Source organism: Notothenia coriiceps, unplaced genomic scaffold (genome assembly GCF_000735185.1).
Source record: "Notothenia coriiceps isolate Sejong01 unplaced genomic scaffold, NC01 NC01_scaffold00037250, whole genome shotgun sequence".
Taxonomy (NCBI): domain Eukaryota; kingdom Metazoa; phylum Chordata; class Actinopteri; order Perciformes; family Nototheniidae; genus Notothenia; species Notothenia coriiceps.
In genome coordinates this window covers 2805236-2826003 of record NW_011369951.1, presented here as the reverse complement: position 1 = coordinate 2826003, position 20768 = coordinate 2805236, and the positions used below count along the sequence as shown (strand labels likewise).

At 41.4% G+C, this 20768-nt stretch overlaps 2 protein-coding genes across 4 annotated transcripts in view; both read left to right on the top strand.

Moving 5' to 3' along the window:
- Positions 1 to 18724, top strand: part of ift122 (intraflagellar transport 122 homolog (Chlamydomonas)) — a 27061-nt gene extending 8337 nt beyond the window's left edge. For 2 of the 3 annotated variants that reach the window (XM_010795910.1, XM_010795908.1), the window contains exons 16-29: positions 4622 to 4675; positions 5266 to 5427; positions 6307 to 6473; positions 7542 to 7713; positions 8937 to 9039; positions 12165 to 12305; positions 12410 to 12510; positions 14042 to 14142; positions 15436 to 15601; positions 15731 to 15848; positions 15943 to 16071; positions 16657 to 16733; positions 16852 to 17016; positions 18035 to 18724. In XM_010795910.1, coding sequence (XP_010794212.1) covers positions 4622 to 4675; positions 5266 to 5427; positions 6307 to 6473; positions 7542 to 7713; positions 8937 to 9039; positions 12165 to 12305; positions 12410 to 12510; positions 14042 to 14142; positions 15436 to 15601; positions 15731 to 15848; positions 15943 to 16071; positions 16657 to 16733; positions 16852 to 17016; positions 18035 to 18121 — 1743 coding nt within the window. In that variant the 3' untranslated portion in view covers positions 18122 to 18724. The remainder of the gene's footprint in view (positions 1 to 4621; positions 4676 to 5265; positions 5428 to 6306; positions 6474 to 7541; positions 7714 to 8936; positions 9040 to 12164; positions 12306 to 12409; positions 12511 to 14041; positions 14143 to 15435; positions 15602 to 15730; positions 15849 to 15942; positions 16072 to 16656; positions 16734 to 16851; positions 17017 to 18034) is intronic. The other variant, XM_010795909.1, reaches the window with a different exon arrangement.
- Positions 18725 to 19480: 756 nt separating this feature from the next.
- The window catches only part of exorh (extra-ocular rhodopsin), a 64788-nt gene continuing 63500 nt past the window's right edge, over positions 19481 to 20768 (top strand). Inside the window, exon 1 of the mRNA XM_010795871.1 lies at positions 19481 to 19841. Coding sequence (XP_010794173.1) covers positions 19481 to 19841 — 361 coding nt within the window. The remainder of the gene's footprint in view (positions 19842 to 20768) is intronic.

Genomic DNA, 20768 nt, shown 5'->3' with positions numbered 1-20768 from the left:
GCCGTTGCTCTGTACAATGCGTCCTGAATCGATGACTGTGATGATGGTAGTGGATGAAGTCTAGCGGGCATCTGCTTTTTGGTCGAGCGAAAGCGCACACAGCAAAATAATCGTATTTAGTCAATTATGCTGTCATAATCGTCGCAAGCCAATAATCGTAATCGCGATTAAAATACGATTAATTGCACAGCCCTAAGATGTAGCCATCTAAATGCCCATCTTACCGAATTCCAGCCCGAAACCATAACCAATCCCAGTGGCTGATCTATTCATGTGGACCGTAAGGGAGAGGGGTGGACCCATAATATAACACACAGTGTTTATATATATATCTATGAGGGTGACGTGCATAAGTTTCACTTTCCTTTTTTATTTCAATTCCAACTTTGGTCATGAAGAATATATTTCTCTGTTGTCCACATTCATAAAGCATAAACAAAGCATCAGAGCACGGTGCAGATCTCTAGATGAGTTTACCAGTAAGTCGCCGATAGAAAAACGTAGTTTTCCCCACATGCAGACGCGTATCATGACGTCTGCTGGCGCATCATAAATACGTCGGATAGTGAAAGTGCAGTCGATTCTCAAAGCACCGGTAGTCTCTTCTTCCTAAGTCCTTTTGAATTCTCCTATGCACTATTCCTAACCCTGTGACGTTTCACTAGATGTCAAGAATAGACGATATAGCTGATTTTGGACTATATGGACTGCAGCCCAGATTTTTACTATGAGATGGCGCTTTCCTTCACATTACACATTAAACAGCTTACTGGAGTAACTTGGATCTTTGTTTAGGGCCTTGGCTCACACCAGGCGCGCCGGATTCATTTTAGAAGTGCTGGTGGCCAAAAAAAGTTGCGTGTGTATGCCAATCCAACCACGCCTACCCCTACCCCTACACACTCCCCCTCCTGACGGAGTGACCGTGGAGTGACACATGAGGCCCCTCCTGTCAGATGGAGGGAGTAAATACAGCGGCAAGCTTTGGACAAACTCCCTCGCTCCGGCAGAAACAGGAATGCGCGTAACTGCCTAACAACGGTTTCAACAGCATCCTCTTGACAAAAAATGCAAATGAATATACTCAAATAAAACTCCAACATCTTTAAATTGTGTTTGTAAAGCTCTTCGCTGTTTGAAGAAGGTCCCAGGCTCCGGAGATGTAGATGGTCAGGGATGGACCTTCCAGTTGTTTAAATTTAAGTTTAGATTGACTGTATTTAGTTTTCTTCTGCAGCTGGTTCTTTCTGACATGTTTGCAAGTGTATTCTTTCTATCTATAGGTTTAATGGCTGACACACACAGAACAAACGTAACAAATAAAAGTAAAACAACGTAACAATTAAACAAATCTAAGCTTTGTAATTTGGTTGTAATTTACATGGATACATTTGAATGGTGTGGACAATGTCCTATTTTATTGGGTTAAAATGTACATATTCTTCCTGTTATGTCTGCCTGCTTTTATTTTACCTAATGCAAAGTAGCTGCTCCATCGAAATCAGTCGCATTGACCCGAAGACAGGTTTTGATTCCTAGGCTTCAAATTATATCAGGATTGTTTTTGTACTCCAAAATATTAAGCAGAATATGTCACATTTATATAATGACTGTTACAGAGTCCATCAATTTTGAGAAAAAAGCCTTTCAAGTTTTCTCTTCTCTGGAATCATCGATCTGATTGATTATTAGCGGAGCAAAATAAATCAAAATACTACGGAGGGAAAGATATTTTCGTTTGGATTACTGCACTCACGGAAACACCGGCTGTTGTTATGCCTGTTGGTGACGTTAAGTTACTCCGTCTCTCCGCTTGTAATTATGCCATACAAGCTTTCAAACCTGTATTTAAATCATCTGAATTTTGCGAAACAAGTTTAATATTCTGAAAAGCCAAGACTTTGTTTATTTGAAATCAGATGAAAACAAACTGTAACGGGACCCTTCCGTGTTATCTATGACTACTATACACCTTACATTCATAATTTCATGCGGGAGGGAGGGGGAGCGGCGGCTGAGGAAACAGCAGGAGTGGCGAGTGAGAGCTGTCATCTTCCCTTTACAAGCTTCAAACATGCCTGTGTGAGATTGAATTTAACAATCTGAACATAACGAAATATACACAGCTAGATTCAGATCGCGTTTTAGATGCGACTTTAGAATAGAGGGGAATTATTGAAACGGGATTTGTACAGTTTTCCGCGGCATCTACGAAAATGTGGGGCAGGGCTGAAAAGGGGGGGGGCCTATGGCCCCCTGGCCCCCCCGCTTCAGGCGCCCTTGGTTCACACAGTATGTTTCCTGGACTAACAGTAGTAGCCTAGTTGTTACTTCAATAATGTTTGCAGCTCCGCCGTTGTGTTTGCTGAATAGCATTTAATCACATATTTTGTATGCCTTATTTTCACAGGGAAATGTAACATATTACTTTTAAATTCAGTTTTATTTAAAATTACACACATGCCAGTTTATTTTCTACTTTTTAATTTCTAATTATGCGCAATGCCTTGTTTTTTTATCAACTGCTGCAATGATAACAATTCCAGATTTTGGTTCAAATAAAGTACATCTTATCTTAATTGTAATTCAATAAATCTTTAATTATTATGAAAATGGACTGTCTCCATAATGAATTAATGATGATGTCAGGTGTAATGAACTTGACACATGTATGTCAATATTGAAACTTGTGTTAAGTTCATTCATATTTCTCTGATCAAGTCTTATAATATAATGGTGTTATTGATCCAGAAGTACCAGAACATTTATCTTCACTGAAAAAGTGGTGCCTATTACCCACAATGCAATTAAAGGACAGTTACGAGCTACAGAGGGCAGCTACATTTACTTATTTCTATAAGGTTGCAGTCGAATAGTAAAAAAATCAGCTCCTCTATCCCTATCGTCTATCCCTTGACCTCTGTGTGAAACGTCACATGGTTAATATGGATAGTGGATAGGAGAATTCAAAAGGACTTAGGAGACTGCGGTGCTTTAGAGAATCCGAATGCACTTTCACTATCCGACGTGTTTATGATGCGCCAGCGGACGTCATAGATGTGCGTCTGCTGCTGTGGGGAAACTATGGAAACTACAGTTTTCTATACAGCGGACTACAACATGGATGTTTATTAAGAACGAGGGACTACTGTAAACTCATCTAGAGACTCTGCACCGTGCTCTGATGCTGTTGCTTTATACTTTATGAACGTGGACAACAGAGAAACATATTCTTCATGAGAATAGTTGGAATTGAAATAAAAAAGGAAAGTGAAACTTATGCTCGTCACCCTCTCCCTCCGGTCTACATTAATACAAATGATCCCAATACGTATGATTGTATGAACTATGAACTTAAAATCAATACAAATGTATTTGTATGCAGCCTTGAGAGCGAGGCGGCGCAGTTCCTCTCCACGGGCTGCAGAAGCGAAATGCTTGATTGGTGGGTTTTACCCCGTGCTGCTGATGAAACTCTCCAATTGGCTCGGCAAAACGTTTGTTGTTGTTTTGTGTCAGTTTTACGTCGCCACTTCCATTCACATTTTTCATCATTGTTCCACAAGGTAGGGTGTGTGGGTAACCCTAACCCTATTCATACCCACTGCTAATACTCTTCATACTGCTCACAGGCTGCTGTGTGTATAGTGTATTCATACACACTGTTCATACTGCTCTCAGGCTGCTGTGTGTATCTAGTGTATTCATACACACTGTTCATACTGCTCTCAGGCTGCTGTGTGTATCTNATATCCTTCACAGTAGACATTTGAACATATACAATTGCTGATCACCACTTTCATTGCATTTTGGATGATTTAGTCAACTTTGTAACACCCATGGTGTTCCCGGTCATAAAGAAAAGGAATTAGTAACCATCCGGATCAGATAAAACACACACACACACACACACACACACACACACACACACACTCACACACACACTCACACTCACACTCACTCACACTCACACTCACTCACACTCACACTCACACTCACACACTCACACACTCACACACACACTCACACACTCACACTCACTCACTCACACTCACACTCATCACACTCACACTCACACACTCACACACTCACACTCACACACACTCACACTCACACACACACACACACACACACACACACACACACACACACACACACACACACACTCACACACACACTCACACTCACTCACTCACACTCACACTCACACACACACACACACACACACACATTCAAACAATTTGACACATTTCCCGCTCTTATGTGCCCATCCCCCCACATGGATCACACCTGTCACACGCAATACATGTTCAGTGTCTATTCTTGTATATTTACTGCAGTTTTTCATGTATACCAGCAGTCTGATACAATACTTACAGTTTGAAAGGGTGTTGAATTAAATTTGGTGATGATTAATGGTTTTTGTGTTAATGTAATAGCAGTTAAAAAAGGACCGGTCAAATTTGACTGCGAACACCAAAGTAAGGGGGGGAAACGAAGACAATAGGAGGGTTAATAAGGCAGGATGTTAAAGAACCTAGTACCATAAAAAAAAAAACACAAAACATCTGGTTCCGAGAGACCAATCTCTAATATATTTCTTGTCTATTCTTAATCTCAGGCCTTCATTAGAATCAGAGACCTGCGCTACCTGGAACTCATCAATAGCATCGAGGTAATACCTTCTCTTAAAAAGCGGTCAAAACATATATATATTGTGTTCAGGCATGTTGATATTTTCAGTTTGATTCTGATTTATGCTCCAACCAAAGCTGAAATCAATTATTTCAGATATAGCTTTGGGGGACCATGGCTCTTTCACAATTATTTTTGTCGTCAAGATCTAATTGTAAGGCTTTGCTTTGAGTTTCAATTTAAAACCTCCTGAACAAGGGAGGGTCCAATATACACCCGTAACAGATGCATACACACAGCAAAGCAAACCCATATACTTGACAATTTGCATACAGAGCTGAACAAAATCAGTTTCTGCTGTTCTCACTTCTGAAGGGGGAAATGTCCTTCTTTTGAAAGTGTGCTTTTTTTCAGTGTATATAAAAGAAATGTTTATTTGCTTCCATATAGATTGTATTTTGTCTCGCTATGACTGAGTTTGTAACCGTTTAGTTTGTGTTTAAGTGAGGCTGATTATGTCTCGAGTCAAGCTATCGAATAGTTTTGAGCGCCTTCAGTGTTTTCTGACAAACATGCATGTGAGTGTTTATCTATGCACACATGCCAGTGTTTGTGTTGACTGATTTGCAGGAGAGGAAGAAGCGGGGTGAGAACGACAATGAGCTGTTCCTGGCAGACGTCTATGCCTACCAGGGGAAATTCCATGAGGCAGCCAAGCTCTACAAACGTACCGGCCACGAGTCCAGAGCCCTGAGCATGTACACTGACCTGCGCATGTTCGACTACGCCAAGGTGATTAAAACATTGATCAATAAAAACACACATGTACAACATACTTTAATATCAATACGGACAGAACGACCTGGAAAGCACTGCGTGTTTTTAGGGTGTAGAACATATGTTTTACCTCATCATGTGCACTTATGCCAAGTTGGGGCCCTGCACTAGTTTCAACCGGCCCCCCCCCTTTCCCGTCTGTTTTTCATCTCCTCATATATCACTGGTATCTCCACATATATCATCTGATCAGTACACACACACACACACACACACACACACACACACACACACACACACACACACACACACACCCTGGGCTTTTAAAGACATATCCCTATACAACACACACATGGGTAACTTACACACACAGTTAGCAATGGGAGTGAAGCACAACTGGAGATAAATAACACGGCGAGCGTGTGCTTTTACATGAATACTTTGATGAGCCGGTCAGTTGGAGTTGAGACAAATTCATGCTTTATTATGTTTGCAATGGGGGGGGGGGACACTTTGATCATAAGCATCACATTCACATTGCGAGAGCATAGGACACAGCTACGACTGGTTTGTGTATATTTGTGTGTGCGTATGTATCAGATTGAACGTGTGTTTGATGTGGCTGCTGTATATTTATGTGGCTGTGTGGCCATCTGGTCCTGCAGGCTGTTTGTTTTAAGAGGGATGGACAGCGGAGGGCTAGCCGCCTGCTGTTTGTGTGACTTCCTCCCGTCTCGGCCTTGACCCACATGGTTCTGTCTGTCAGTCTGTCTGAATCGGACTTTCTGAGTTGCAGACATTCCTCTATATCATGACTGTTAATGTGGCTTCCCCAGTTATTAATTGGTTAGTAGGTTTGTAACTTTGTAAAAAACGTGTGTGCTTATCTTGCAGGATTTCATTGGAGGGACAGACCCTAAGAGCTCTCGGATCCTGATGACCAAGCAGGCAGACTGGGCTAAGAGCAGCAAGGAGCCGCGGGCAGCAGCGGAGATGTACCTGTCGGCAGGAGAACATCTCAAAGCCATCGACATAATAGGGGAACACGGCTGGGAAGACATGTAGGTGCCAGTCACTGCATGAAACAATCTAGGTCTCTCCTCCAGCATCGCATACACTGTTATTCATGTGTAACCATTTCTAAACGTCCTTTTTCGATTTGTGAACATGGTGTTCTTAAATATATAAATATAACCCAGAATATGAAGGCATATTTTATAGTCCATAAGCCAACAAAAGATGGTATTTGATTTAAGCAGACATGAGTTAAGGCAGTTTGAAATGTTCACACTGACACTTCCTGTCTAAACTGTCTAAAAATGTTACTGTCGTGGTAGAACCCTCACTCTTTGACTTTTTTAGGTTTCCAAACAATATTTGAATACTCAAGCTTTAGAGAAGAAAGTGGGAGTGAAGCTGCTTGGGACCGAGAAGGGTTCAAATATAAAGGGCCATATTTAAACCCTGATAAAAACACTAAACACCATCTCATACTGTAAAGGTGCATTGAAACCATTTAAAACTCCTCATGTTATGTGGTTAAGAGGATTCACTTAACAGTGGAGAAACCTCGTGTCCTGTAGTTAACATTTTAAAATGAACAATATATGCATATTCATAGGTTTATGGATTTCTCTAAATGGGAAATAATTGACTTAATTTGAATTAGGCCAGTCTGCAATGTTTTTCTTGGAAAATAATCATCAAGCACAATTTGTCTTAATTCTTGTCCAGAAGATATCTTTAACTTACAATCTGTGTAGCGTAGCAGTGTAATGCTATGCCATGCTAAAAAAAACACAGGGAAAATAACATTTTTTTTTTCTCATAAAAGCGTACCAGTGGGAATGTGGGGTGTGAGCGGGTGTTTCTGAAACCGAACCCCCCCCCCCACTGACTCCATATGACCCATTATCTGCCCACTGCACGTGTCCTGTGGTGCCATCAGAAAAACACTGCAGTTACATTCAGCACTCTTTAAACTCAATCTGATTCCACTACTAACCTTGACTGCTTCAAATTCTTTTTTTATGTGGCCATGATCATAACTTTAAACACTGGAACCGCATGTAAAGATTTATCTGCCCCCCCCTCACTCTGTGCTCTACTTCCTCTCTCCTCTCATGCAGGTTGATAGACATCGCTCGTAAATTGGACAAGGCCGAACGTGAACCGCTGGCAAAGTGCGCGTTATACTTCAAGAAGCTGAAGCACCACGGCTATGCCTCAGAGACTTACTCCAAGATGGGGGACTTGCAGGCTCTACTGCAGCTGCATGTGGAAACCCGGCACTGGGAAGAGGTATGACATACTTAATGCACACAGGAGGCACACCTGCTCCGCTCATCATGACTTATATATAGCATATCGTGAGACAATCACATAAATATAATGTGAACCACATAGGACTGCTAAATAAACTGCTGTGGTACACAGAAACTCATATCATAAACCACTGGGTGTTCATGGCCAGAAAAGTACATTCTATTTGTTAAAGTAACCACAGCCAAATGCAAACAATAAGACAATACTCTGCCTGGTTTCCTACACTGACAAAGTTGAACCACACACACACTCCAGAAACTTTTGATTTCACGACCACATGATGATTGGTGGGGGAGAAACACAAAACGCTCTACAGCACTGAAAGAGTATCAGCTTAAAGCTCCATTCTGCTTCCAATCAAATTCCTCCATCAGGGCGGGTCGTGCAGCTCAAACAAGAGGAACATATTGTGTTTCTTTTATCCATCTGTGGTCTTTAATCGAGTTTAAGAAATGCGCATTTGCATTCTGAAACAGAAGAGCCAAAAGCAGAACATCAAACCACGTCTGAGGAAGTCCTCCTGGATATTTATTTGATCCTCAGAGAAAAGGAGACAAGAGAGAAGGAGGGGGGAAATAAAGAGAACTGTTAGACTTGATGTGCTTCACTGGGGGAGGTTGACACCCAGACGGGACAGAGCACAGACTCAGTTACAGAACGGGCCATATGGATGCTATTCACTGCTCCCACTCCTCTCTCCACTGTTCTTTAAATGACTTTGGGATCACAGGCCCGGGACACACACAGTCTCTTTATTGTCTTACAGCCGTTACTGTGTGTATGACTGATGTGTGTTTCTTCGCTCAAGTTTTGCCACAGGACATTTCGATTATTCAGTCACTGTAACAGGCCAACGTGTCCATAAGAGCACTTCATCAGCTCTTTACACCCCATCATTCAAACAGTGTGAGAGCTGCTGCTGTAGTTCTAATTGAGTGTGAAATCAACTTAGCTCGTACAATTTTCTTTGTTCTCAACTCATTAATAATGCTGTAATGTGATGTTTTGACTGGAAGTAATTTGTGTTTCCCTGAGTGTGTTGTAGCTCATATGTCCCTAATCAACTGAAGTTCAACTGCAATTACTCAGTGCAGTGTGGTGCTGTTATCTATGTATAATGTGTGGGACTTTTTGATGTCAGCTGCTAACATATACTGCATTACTTCTCTCTTTGTTGCCTCGACCTTTCCATTTCTCAGGCTTTCTCACTGGTGGACAAGCACCCACAGTTCAAAAATGATGTCTTTGTGCCTTATGCTCAGTGGTTGGCTGAGAACGACCGCTTTGAGGAGGCACAAAAAGGTGAGTTTGCATTTCCAACATGTCCTCACTTTTAGTCACCCTATTCGAATGCTCTGGTGTATTATAATCATATTTTATTTGAATGTATATTCCCAGGATTATTTCAGTAAGCATTAAAGTCTGCGGCCACAGCCACAGTTTACATATGGAAGTGATAAAGCCTGGCTAGCTTTGGACACAGATATGTTTTCCTACTTCCCTGAGATTCTCTATATTCACTGTTAAACATGATCCTCTTTGCTGGAGCCGAGCAGAACAGAGCTGCCTGTTAACTGAATGACATGCATGCATGCCTCTAATCACCAGTACTACAAGCAGCTCTGATGATGATTACCAACTGTAACCATAGTTATAATCAGCTCATAGATTTATAATTATGATCTCAGCAGGCATATTTCTTCTTCTACATAATCTTCCTCTGCCTGTCTCGACATGGAACTCATGACTGAACAGACCTGATTGTATTGGAGCTTGCTTATGGTCATGCATTTTGCTGATTGTGTGTATTTTAGTCAAGCTGCGACAATGTATTGTGTTACTAGTGATTGTTTTTGAGTACAAGATTCCGGCCTGTCTCCTGTCCACTGTGCTGCTACTTCTTTATACCTACTTAGACATAGTTAGCATAAGGTTGAATTGGTGGGTTCATATTTCTGAGGCTTCAAGTGTTCTCCATGTAGAGATTTAATTGGAATCCGTGGCATTCTTTTTATCAAAACCTTAAGACTATTTTCTCATTACTAATATCTTTAGTTTGAAGATGTCTTTCAATAGTTGTCATATTATCCAAACCCCTTCAGGCTGTCCGCGGGGTCTTAAAAAGTATTAAAAGTTGATAAATCAATTTAGCGAAAATTAAGGCTATTAAAAAGTATTAAACGGCATTTTCCAAGGTATTACATTTTGTAGTTTGTTTTCAATAAGTATATCAATTGTCCAAAGAGGTTGTATTCTACAGTCTGCCTGAATGTAAACATTGCGTAGGTGTGTAGTGTGATTCTGTGTAGTTTATTTATGGCATCCCGTTGGATTTGACGTCATCTGAACAGGACATCGCACGCTCACTGCTTGATAGCGTGCGAAGGCCCGTTTACGCCGGTTGTTAAACAACATCGTTATGGGGAAATGCAAGTTTGCGTCCAAATGGTTGGAAGATAAGGAGGAAGGACAATCAATACTGTATATAGTAAATGTGAGGTTAAGTGTGTCGCTAAATGTAACCGGTTAAAACTGGAAGTGGTGATGAGGTCTTAAAGTGTATGGAAAGGGTCTTAAAAGGTATTACATTTGACTTCAGGACTCATGCATATACCCTGCCCTTGCCCTAACCCACTCCAGTAAAATGCATATCGAAGCCCTTTTCAGTTTTGTATGCAAACGGTAATTCAGCACTTGAAAAAAACAAAAACCGACCATTTTACAAAGCTCAGTTCATATGATGCTATAAAAAGATTTCTGTAAACATATATGAAAGTACATGTTGGTGATTGAGTTCACACTTGTCTAAAGGCCGACCTTGTTATGTTTATTTATTACAATAACCCAGAGTTGTATTTGTATAGGAGCTTTGCTGCGAGCCACTGCTGTTTCTTTGTCAGCTTGTGTTTGTGTAAGGGGGAAGGAGTGGGTGCTACTTCCTAACACTAACCAACAGCAGCTGAATCTGTTCTTATGTTATGTAGTCTTATAAATATTTGCCACTAATATGTCCTGACCCTCACTCTCGTTGCCGGGGCAGGGTCACTAGGGGGGTCTACTCCCTAAAGCTGCTTCTAATTACCCGCTTATAGGAACATGAAGGCACAATGTTTTTTTAGGGCTTTAAAGCCAAGGGTTCTTTGGTATTTAAGAGGAACTTCCCCATTTGGAAAGTCATTTTGAGTTATTATATGGCTTAATGATGTCTTGTATCCATTATGTATACATATCTTGTGGCATTTAGTCTTATTGTGTATTGGTGCACACAATTCTGTAGTGTTTTTTTCACATTGTTTTTTAAAAGTTAGCTATTCTTTAGTGACTGGTTTTTTCTGTATCCTGTTGAGTGTGCATCAGACATATTCCATTTGGACTTTTCATAAACACACATGATTGCTTTGTACTTGTTATTATTGATATCTTATAGGTCAGGGGTCTGCAACCTTTTTGACCAAAAGAGCCATTTTGCCCCCTTTTCCAACAATTTCTTTTGTCTGGAGCCGCAAAACATATTTGATTGCTTGATAGCTTATAAAGTTGTATATATTGTTACATCATAGACAAAAACTACAGGCTTTTTTGCATTTATTATTTATTACACTTTAGGAAACTGTTTACCTCTAATAATAAACAAAGAACTCTTATAAGGAGAACTAAAACAAATTACACAGGCCTACTTTAAAATAAATCCACAGCACTTGGGGAGTCCTCTGCACATTTGAAGAAAATGAATATAATTCAAATGGGCCCACTTTGAAATAAATAAAACATAGCTGCACCCTAGAGTTAACTGATTGAATTATGACTGAAGATCGTCAGCTGTCTTCCTCTTCCGTGTTTTTCCTCCAATACGTAAAGGCTGCAGCACCTTTGACAACTTCTCTCCACATATCAAACATACCGGTAAACCAGCATTGTTTGCTGTGAAAGCAGATAACTCTAACCACGCAGAATTAAACCCTCTGTGTTCCTACGATACTTTTCTTTTCTTTGATTTATCCATAGTTCGCTCATCGAGCCGGGGGTCAGGATACAAAACATTTTAAACCGTGCAACAAAATATGAATAGTCCTACAAATATTATTAATTGATTTCCTTCTTATTTTTGTCTGAGCTCAAGGGAGCCAGAGCAGAGGGCTTAAAGAGCCGCGGGTTGCCGACCCCTGGTATAGGTCTATGAAAGCAGTGTTGTTGTTAACAGTGTCTGGTAGCCTTTTCCTTTTAAAGCCTTCGGGACAGGAGTGGCACCATTGCTGTGAAGCACAGCGCAGAAACACCACAACAATGAAAACTTGGCAAAGCTGTCAGCCCAAAAACAAATCAATAAAGAAGGATGCCTTCGATTGGCAGCTGGAATCTAGCATTGCCACAAGGGCACATCATAACAACCCATCAATCACCACTTATTTTTTTCTTTCTGTCCATAGCATTTCACATGGCGGGGCGACAGAACGAAGCAGTTAAAGTCCTTGAGCAGCTTACCCACAATGCAGTGGTGGAGAACAGGTTCAACGATGCAGGGTACTATTACTGGATGCTATCAATGCAATGTCTAGACATCGCTCGAGGTAAGACCGGTCTTCACGGAAATGGAAAGAAGCATTTGTTTTAACTGTGAAGCTTAATGTTTCCTACTCATCCTTTCGGTACCTCGGTTTATGTTTGTCTGAAGCAGAAAGTGAAGACCAGAGGGATGAAATGCTGAAGAAGTTTGAGCGTTTTCAGCATCTTGCTGAGCTCTACCATGTCTACCGCTCCATTCAGCGCTACACGGTGAGAATGCAATACATTGTCACCCCTAATCTTTCATAGCCAGACCAGGCAAATGTGGAGGAGGGGAGGGGGGGGGGGGTTAGAAATCAGGAGGCTTCCACAATTGGCTGTCAGATGTTTGAAAGCCTGGAGAAAAGTACCTGCTATGTGGTCAGGTTACTGTTTGGGTACAAACACATCAATGTAATATCGTTTATTTTTTAACCTGAAGTATACCGACAGCCCACTCAGTTTCTGCCCTCTTTCTAATCAACTTTTGTTCTCAAATTTCTCGAGACCGCTATGGGTTTGACGTGCAGGGGGTCTGGCTCTGCAAGATTATGTCAATCCCCCCCAAAAGAACTTGGTGTAAAGGACAAATTAAAGCATGCAGGGAAGATCTTCGGTAAAGTGAACCAAATAAATTGGAGGTGTTATTTTCAGACCACTGAAAGGCAATGTAATTAATCACCTTCACCGAGAAGCAACTACCTTTTATTAAAGCCAGCAAAAATAAGCTTCATTTTAAATCTATCCAACCGAAAAACCAGCCTTATGATGACAACTACTTTCAAATTAAAGTAGCTAGCAGCCCTGCCTCCAAAAGTTGTTGATCTAGCAAGAAAGTGGCCAAGATGGCAATACATACTGCGGATATGTTTATAACATGGCTATTGTCTGCACTCACAGCTGTCCATCTAGCAGCTTGTGGAAGGCTCAGATAACCTGCAGTGAGTGCGCACAGATAAGCAGGTTGCTCCTCCTGTCATTTCATTAAATCAGTCCTGCAAAAGCCAAAAATACTGGACAGTTTTTTGTGTTTGGTCTGCATTCGAATCATTGATTGCTAAAATCCAAAAAATGTTTCAAAGGTACATTACCCAACTTAGTTTAAACATGTTGTTCTTTCAAGTTGATAGAAAGTGTATTATATGATTTCTACACATAACTGCTTATAGATTTTGGCGTGACCTTTATGCAACGGACTAAATGGTTCACTTCCTGAAACCTCTCTGATCCCGTTCACCATGGTAACCAGCTGCTTGATTGATCATGAGGACTGCTTCATCTATGGTCTTCTCCACGCCCCTAACACTAACCTACTTACAAACAAGCAAACTCGAGTTATGAGCACTCATGGGCGACCTGGCCTGTGTCAGTGTTCTCAGTTTGTTGTTTTAGTTTTCTGCTCGGCTCCGGTCACCTCCCTGTAATAGTGAGGCATTGCTGTGATCCAGACCAGAGCAGGAAATCTCTATATCTCACCTTAACTCTCCTAGGCAGCCTCTATATATTCAAGTGATCAACTTTTGGGAGAAAGTGCTCTTACTGATGGCTTAAGAAAAGGTGTCTTTTACCTCTCACCCAAAGAAAAGTAAGTGTTTTAGTGTAATTTATGATGAGGCTTTGTAAAAGGTTCCAGACCAGGCTTGGATATGAAACAATTAAGCAGTGGAGTAGATATGATGGATGGTGTTAAATAAATCTAAGCAACCCATATATGAGTAAAGGTCTTTTTAATCCTTTCTTTTAAACTTTCTTTTATCTCCAGGATGAGCCCTTCAGTTCCCACATGCCAGAGACACTCTTCAACATCTGCAGGTTCCTTCTGAACAACCTCACCAAGGACATACCGCAAGGCATTTCCAAAGTGTATCCTTCCATTGGAAAAAGTAGTCCTCACATGGCGTGCAATATCAAACAAATATTTTTAAAAGAAAGTGTTGATTGACCCTTCCTCTCTGGAGAGCACTCGAGAACAGACATGCCAATCTGAAATCAAGACTGCGCACAGACACTGATGATAAAGTTGTGGAAAAGAGATAGAAGTGGGGAGAAAACGGAAGCGTTGGCGCCACTGCGGAAACCACGCTGCTGCTGGGAGAATAACAAGGGGCGGTGATGGGGAGGAGGAGAAGATGCCAGAAAGAGGCACATTCTCCGTTATCTAAACAAACACTTTGATTAGTGAACTTTGTGCACGCGCATACATATATATAAACACATTAAACAATGTACATTAATTTGAAATCATACAGACACACTAATCCATGTAGACACACACAGTGAAGTCAGAGTGTGAGGAAGGAAACCAGGCTGAGCAGCTGGGATCCTGAGGAGAAACTGAGGTGTTCTGAAAAGGTTGAACTTAGATTTATAGACTCAGCCAGGATGCGTTGGACTGGTTAGAACAATTAAACACAATGTCACAGAAAGAGCTGCACTAAACAAGTTTCACAATAGGAGGACGTTCATTTATCAACAGCCCCAGCATGGAACAGATCTGGGTGTGTGGGTGGAGCTGGAGAGTAGCTCAGTGGAGAGGAAAGGAGAGGAGTGGTGTTAAGTTTGAGGTGGTGGAGGAGCGCCAGCGCGGAGCTTTTGCAGCTGCAACTCATTGACCTGTCGTTGCCACGCTCCGATGGTTAAGAGAACAGCTCTGTCTCTCCCTATAAATACAAATAACCAACAGTTTCCTCAACTCTAAACAGTCACGCTTGTGTAAGCTCACACGCAAACCCACCTACCCAAGGTATTGCTTCTAACTTGGCATTCAGCCAATGTTGCCGGCTCAGCAGGGCTCTACTTCTGCTCATTACATTTGAGAAATATGGGAATACACAGTGCAGTCTATTTATAAACGCACACCGGTCTCAATGTTTCCACAACTATTACATTACACGTTAATTGTTAGACGCTTTTATCCAAAGCAATTTACATACTCAATACTGTGGACAATCCCCACAGGAGTAATTTGGGGTGAAGTGTCTTGCTCAGGGGCACAACGACATGCTGACTGCAGTGGGACTCGAACTTGCTATCCTCTGATTCGAAGATCCGCGCACCAACCCACTGCGCCACACGCCCCCCTACTTATTTCAAATATTCAGAAATCAACATCCAAGCTGTTCCTCTAACCTAAGATTTCCTTAACCTTATTATTAGCAACACCTTGTATGCATTGGCCAAGCAGAGTCGAAGGCTGGGGGCTTATAAGCTTGCCAGGTATTCCTACGAGAAACTCCAGAAGCTGCACATCCCCTCTCGCTTCCAGGAGTCCATAGAACTGGGCAGCCTCACCATTCGCTCCAAACCCTTTCACGACAGCGAGGTGCGTTGGATTAAACACGCTGGTATATTAAACGTGTTGTGAAATATTGATCATGAACCCACTCTGATCATGAGAGCAGTTACTCCCATCCTGTGCTGCTGAGTGTAAACTTCCGTGTGTTTACTGCAGGACCTTATTGAGGGCATGATGTGCTACCGCTGCTCCACCAACAACCCCCTGCTGAATAACCAGGGGAGCGTGTGCATCAACTGCAGGCAGCCTTTCATCTACTCAGCCTCCTCATATGGTCAGTGACACACCAACACATGGCGTGCGGTATTTGCCAGACACGACCCCCTTTGTGTTTGTTGTGGTAATGCAGCGTATCTCTTTGTGTGCAGAGGTGTTGCCTCTGGTGCAGTTCTACCTGGAGGAGGGCATCAGTGATGAAGAGGCAGTTTCTCTGATTGACTTGGAGGTCCCTCACACGGATCAGAGTGACGCACGCTGGCACGATATGGACAACGGTGGTATCCTTTAATAACCTACAGTATGTATAAAAATAGATATATACACATGGACTAACAGATGATTCACATTCTTTGTATGAATTATTCATTCCTCAGTCTGCTGGCCCTGTGATGCTGCATCCCTGCCCTTACATGCTGCACATCTCTTTGAAATGAAACATGTGACTCCCCTCCACCTTGTGACAGTTCTAAGAAGCTGTTTAGTCTTCTTTGGCCTCGATTCTGTGCTGGTGGGTAAGCTGTCAGAGCTAAGTCATCTTAGCCCTTGAGCTAATAGGGTTAGCAAGGCTCTCCTGTCTCATTTTAATGACACTAACCCTCCAAGAGCCGTAGCCACAGCCCCAGTGCAGGGATTAACCTGCATTAGTCGGCACACACTCAAGGGCACTGAGGTCTGCTCTGTTCTTCCAGAGCCACGACGTGACTGACAGCCACGACTGATCGGCCTTTTGAACACTCTCAGTTTGAAATAGTCTATGAGGGATAATTTTATAGAGGTTTGTCCTGTCTTAAAAATATACAATAACAGACAATATATGTTTAAATGTTTGCATTGCTATATGTGTCCTTAATAACCCCGATCAGAGATGCAGGCTTTGAAGATGAAGGATGATTTGGACGATCATGAGGAAGACCCATTTACAGCCAAAATGAGCTTTGAGGTAGGAAAGGACAAACGAGATGAGATTAAAAAATCCACCAACTGGGCAAACCAGCTGGAGAGGGTAAAAGAACAGGGTGAATAATACAACGTGGATGTGTTCATGTGTGTTTAAACAGCAGGGGGGCTCGACCTTTGTCCCAGTGAAGGTGAGTCGCTTGGTGCTGCGCTCCATGAGCAGGAGGGACGTCCTGATCAAACGCTGGCCCCGGCCGCTCAAATGGGAATACTTCCGCTCCCTGCTGCCCGATGTGAGCATCACAATGTGCCCCACCTGCTTCAAGGTACAGCTTTCTAACACACACACAGCCAGTATGACCTGGTGTGAACCTCGGATAACACTGATCTCTCTGTTAATAACCTTCACTGTTTTTGTTTATTTTGCTTGTACGGAAGCCATGAGAGGCAAATGGCTTAACAAAGGCATGACATTGTTGTGTTTGTATTTGTCATATCACTACCATCAGAATCCAAATTCCTTTATGAGTCCCACAGCGGGGACATTTAAAGTGTTACCAAAAACGGCATAGTAGATAAAGAAGCAATGCAATAATAAAAAAATAAAAGCAGACATTTGTAATAAAATAACAGTAAAGACAAATAAGTACACAACCATGGCAAAAGAATTATAGCAGCAATTTAAGTGACATAAATAGCAAAATAAAGTATTGCGACCTCAAAATACGTTTTGGGACATTTATGAAGATATGTATTGTTTCACATAAAGTGATTATAGCACCGTACAGTTGCAAACAAGCGTTTATATCAATATGGCACATTGCAGGTTTATTGCACATGATTTCAACAGTCTGTATTGTGTGGTGGTCTACCAGGGGCCGTGGTGGTTGTGTAGAGCCTGACTGCTGCAGGAAGGAAGTACATAGTCACAGTGACCAATTGGTTTGTGGACTAAGTTTTTAAAGCCTTGAGTTTGTTGTGATATTTGTTTGGTTGTCCCCATTTAGTTTTTTGCAACCAGGTGGAGCTAAATACAACCAAAAGTTTATCATTTTTGAAGCAACCAAAGTGCTAGAATTTATGATCTGAAAACACACTGTGAAAGGGTTCAAGTTAAAGAATATTGAGATCACCCATACCGGACAAAGATTTGAAAACATTTTTTTCACAACCCATGAACCACAGAGAAAACTGTTTAGATAAGGATTAGAAAATGGATCACCAGAATGATCTTGTTCCTGTTGTTTGACTTGCCTCCCAGGGCTTCCATATCCTCATACAGATAACATTTAATGTCCGATCTGTTCTGTTTTGTGATGTTCCTATCTTTGTATTTCCTCGTAGATGTTCCACAGTGAGGACTATGAGCTCCTGGTGCTTCAGCACAACTGCTGTCCTTATTGTCGCCGACCCATCGATGAACCAAACTGATGGACTTTAAAACTAGAGCATCTATTTAAAACGTTTGTATTTGTATGTCCTGTAGCTGATATGTTTCTCCCTTTTATCATGCAGTTGGTTTTCAGATGGGTTGTGAATTTTTTTTGTTTTGCATTGTAATATATTCGTCCCTGTAATTTGCATAAAAATACTGTATGTTTTATCTTTAAGTTAATCGAACTGTTTTGTTTGCTGTTCCTCAAGCTCCCTTTGAGGAGCAGCCCTTTGTCCTCAGAGGATGACTGACAGACGTAATACCTCTAGTGTTTGTGTGTTGGTCATTATAGAGTGTAGGAAAAGTGCACCAACAACCAATCGGATTATAAGGATCAGATTACCTTGATCTATCAGTGACAACATCATCACTTTAGAGGCAGCATGTGTGCATAGTGTAAAATAATATTGCTATAAAAAACGTTTATTTAAGAAACGCAATTCTACCAAGTGGAAAACATCTATACCAGATGCCACAAATGCATTCCACAAGCTTGTATACTGTACTGTGTGTTTTATATCAGTACGGGACATCTGTTTAGTCATGAAAATGTATTTTTATTTTGTTACAATGGGGGAAAAAACCCTTTTCAATAAAAACATTTGGTACTTTTTTATTACATTGGGTTTTCTTAACAGTGTTACAAAGATGGTCATATTTGCTTCTTACTCTTTTAGATTAAACTTCAGGTTTTCCGTCTGTAAAAACAGAGAAGTGGAGTGAGAGTGCATGCTCTGAGCGGTATGCGCCACTGACTCTGATTACTCTTAGGGCTATGAGTTGGGCCCTGCATTATGCAGTGGTTGGGGATTAGGCTTTTAGGGATACAAATAAGTTGGATTGCTCAAGAAATGTAATTTATAGTTTGTCCACTCTGAACGGTTTGAATCACAAATAGGCTCGTTCCCTCCTACTCTCTCTCCTCTCATTCTGATGATGCATTGATGCACTTGACAGTAATTATGGGGTTTGGATAGCCATTGCTGTAACCTCTCACCTTGAAAATACTTCACATACTGCATAGCTATTTCTAGAGTTCTCCCCTTGTAATGCTGTATGTGAATATGAGAGAGGGACAGACTGAGGTGAGTGTCTTAATTCCCTCTCTGCTTATACTTTGCTCCATGCAAGTCAGAGTCACTAATCCCACCGGCCTCTTAAAAGGTGCTGCATCACCTCAGGGGGCTGCAGAACACATCCTCCTCTCACAGGATCCATCCCTCCAGCCGACCTTTCTCCCCTCTTTGCACTACGGCTGCACTACTTCACAGTATTTTATTCTGACAAGAGACACAGACTATTTTATTATAGTGTAAAAGTCCCGGAGAGAAGGAAGAACATCCCCATCTGCAGCCATGAAAGGCACAGAAGGACCCAACTTTTATGTCCCCATGTCTAACAAGACTGGGGTGGTTCGCAGCCCCTTTGAGCACCCTCAGTACTACCTGGCTGAGCCCTGGAAGTACTCTATTGTGGCTGCGTACATGCTGTTCCTCATTTTTACCGCCTTCCCCATCAACTTCCTCACACTCTTTGTCACCGTCAAAAACAAAAGGCTGAGGAACCCTCTGAACTATGTCCTGCTCAACCTGGCCGTGGCCGACCTCTTTATGGTGGTTGGCGGCTTCACGGTCGCTCTCTACACCGCCCTGAATGGGTACTTCATCTTGGGCGTCACCGGCTGCAACGTTGAGGGATTCTTTGCCACCTTAGGAGGTAAGAGAGGAGGATGTGAATGTGCTGTAAATGTACTTGGTATGCTAAATGAGTCATTCTACAGAAAAGGTGGAATCTGGGTGATACAAATCTGCTGAAATATATTCCTTCTAAACAAATCTAAAACATGTTAAATAGCAATAACTAACTCTTAACTTGATGAATCCACAACAAGTAGAGCTTCAAGTATTTTTATTATTTTTATACATTTTATACAAAGCTTATTTTGTATAGGAATGTCACTGGTGTTACGTGTTACCAAGAAGAAGAGTAACACCAGTGACGGTAACACCAGTGACAATTTGGAGAAAACACTACGATTTTAACAAAATGGCTGCCATGTGTCAGACCAAATATGGCTTCAGTCAATATCAAAATCGTTTAACTCTTCAATACAATACATTTTCCATTCAAATTTTCACCCCTAGGGCTATGCAATGAGTAACACTAATGACAGAATTGAAAGACGCACGTAAAATTTGAAGATAAAATGACACCTTTAACAAACAAAGTAAGAAGTATCTGACTTTCCTTATGTCTTTGTCCACTGCACTGCCTCAAATGATCTCTTGTTACAGGAGGCACTTCAGAGACAGTACATTATTTCAAAATAAAAGCGTTTTGTGTAGCAGTAACACCAATGACGTAATTTTGGGTGACTGACATTTATTGGATATTATTAATAATAATTAGCGTTTTTTTTTACCATTTCAGTGTTATATTAATGCTTGTAATGTTATGTAAATATAAATTAGATTTATTTATTGACAAAAAATCTTTTAAATTAAAACTATAGAGAGTGACAGTACTTCCACCTTTTCTGTAGAATGACCCAACTGCATTGTTGTAGTTTAGCTGCAACATAGGCTATATGTAACATCTAACATTTACAAAAGTCACCTGTAATAGTTAACTTATTTAGAACTA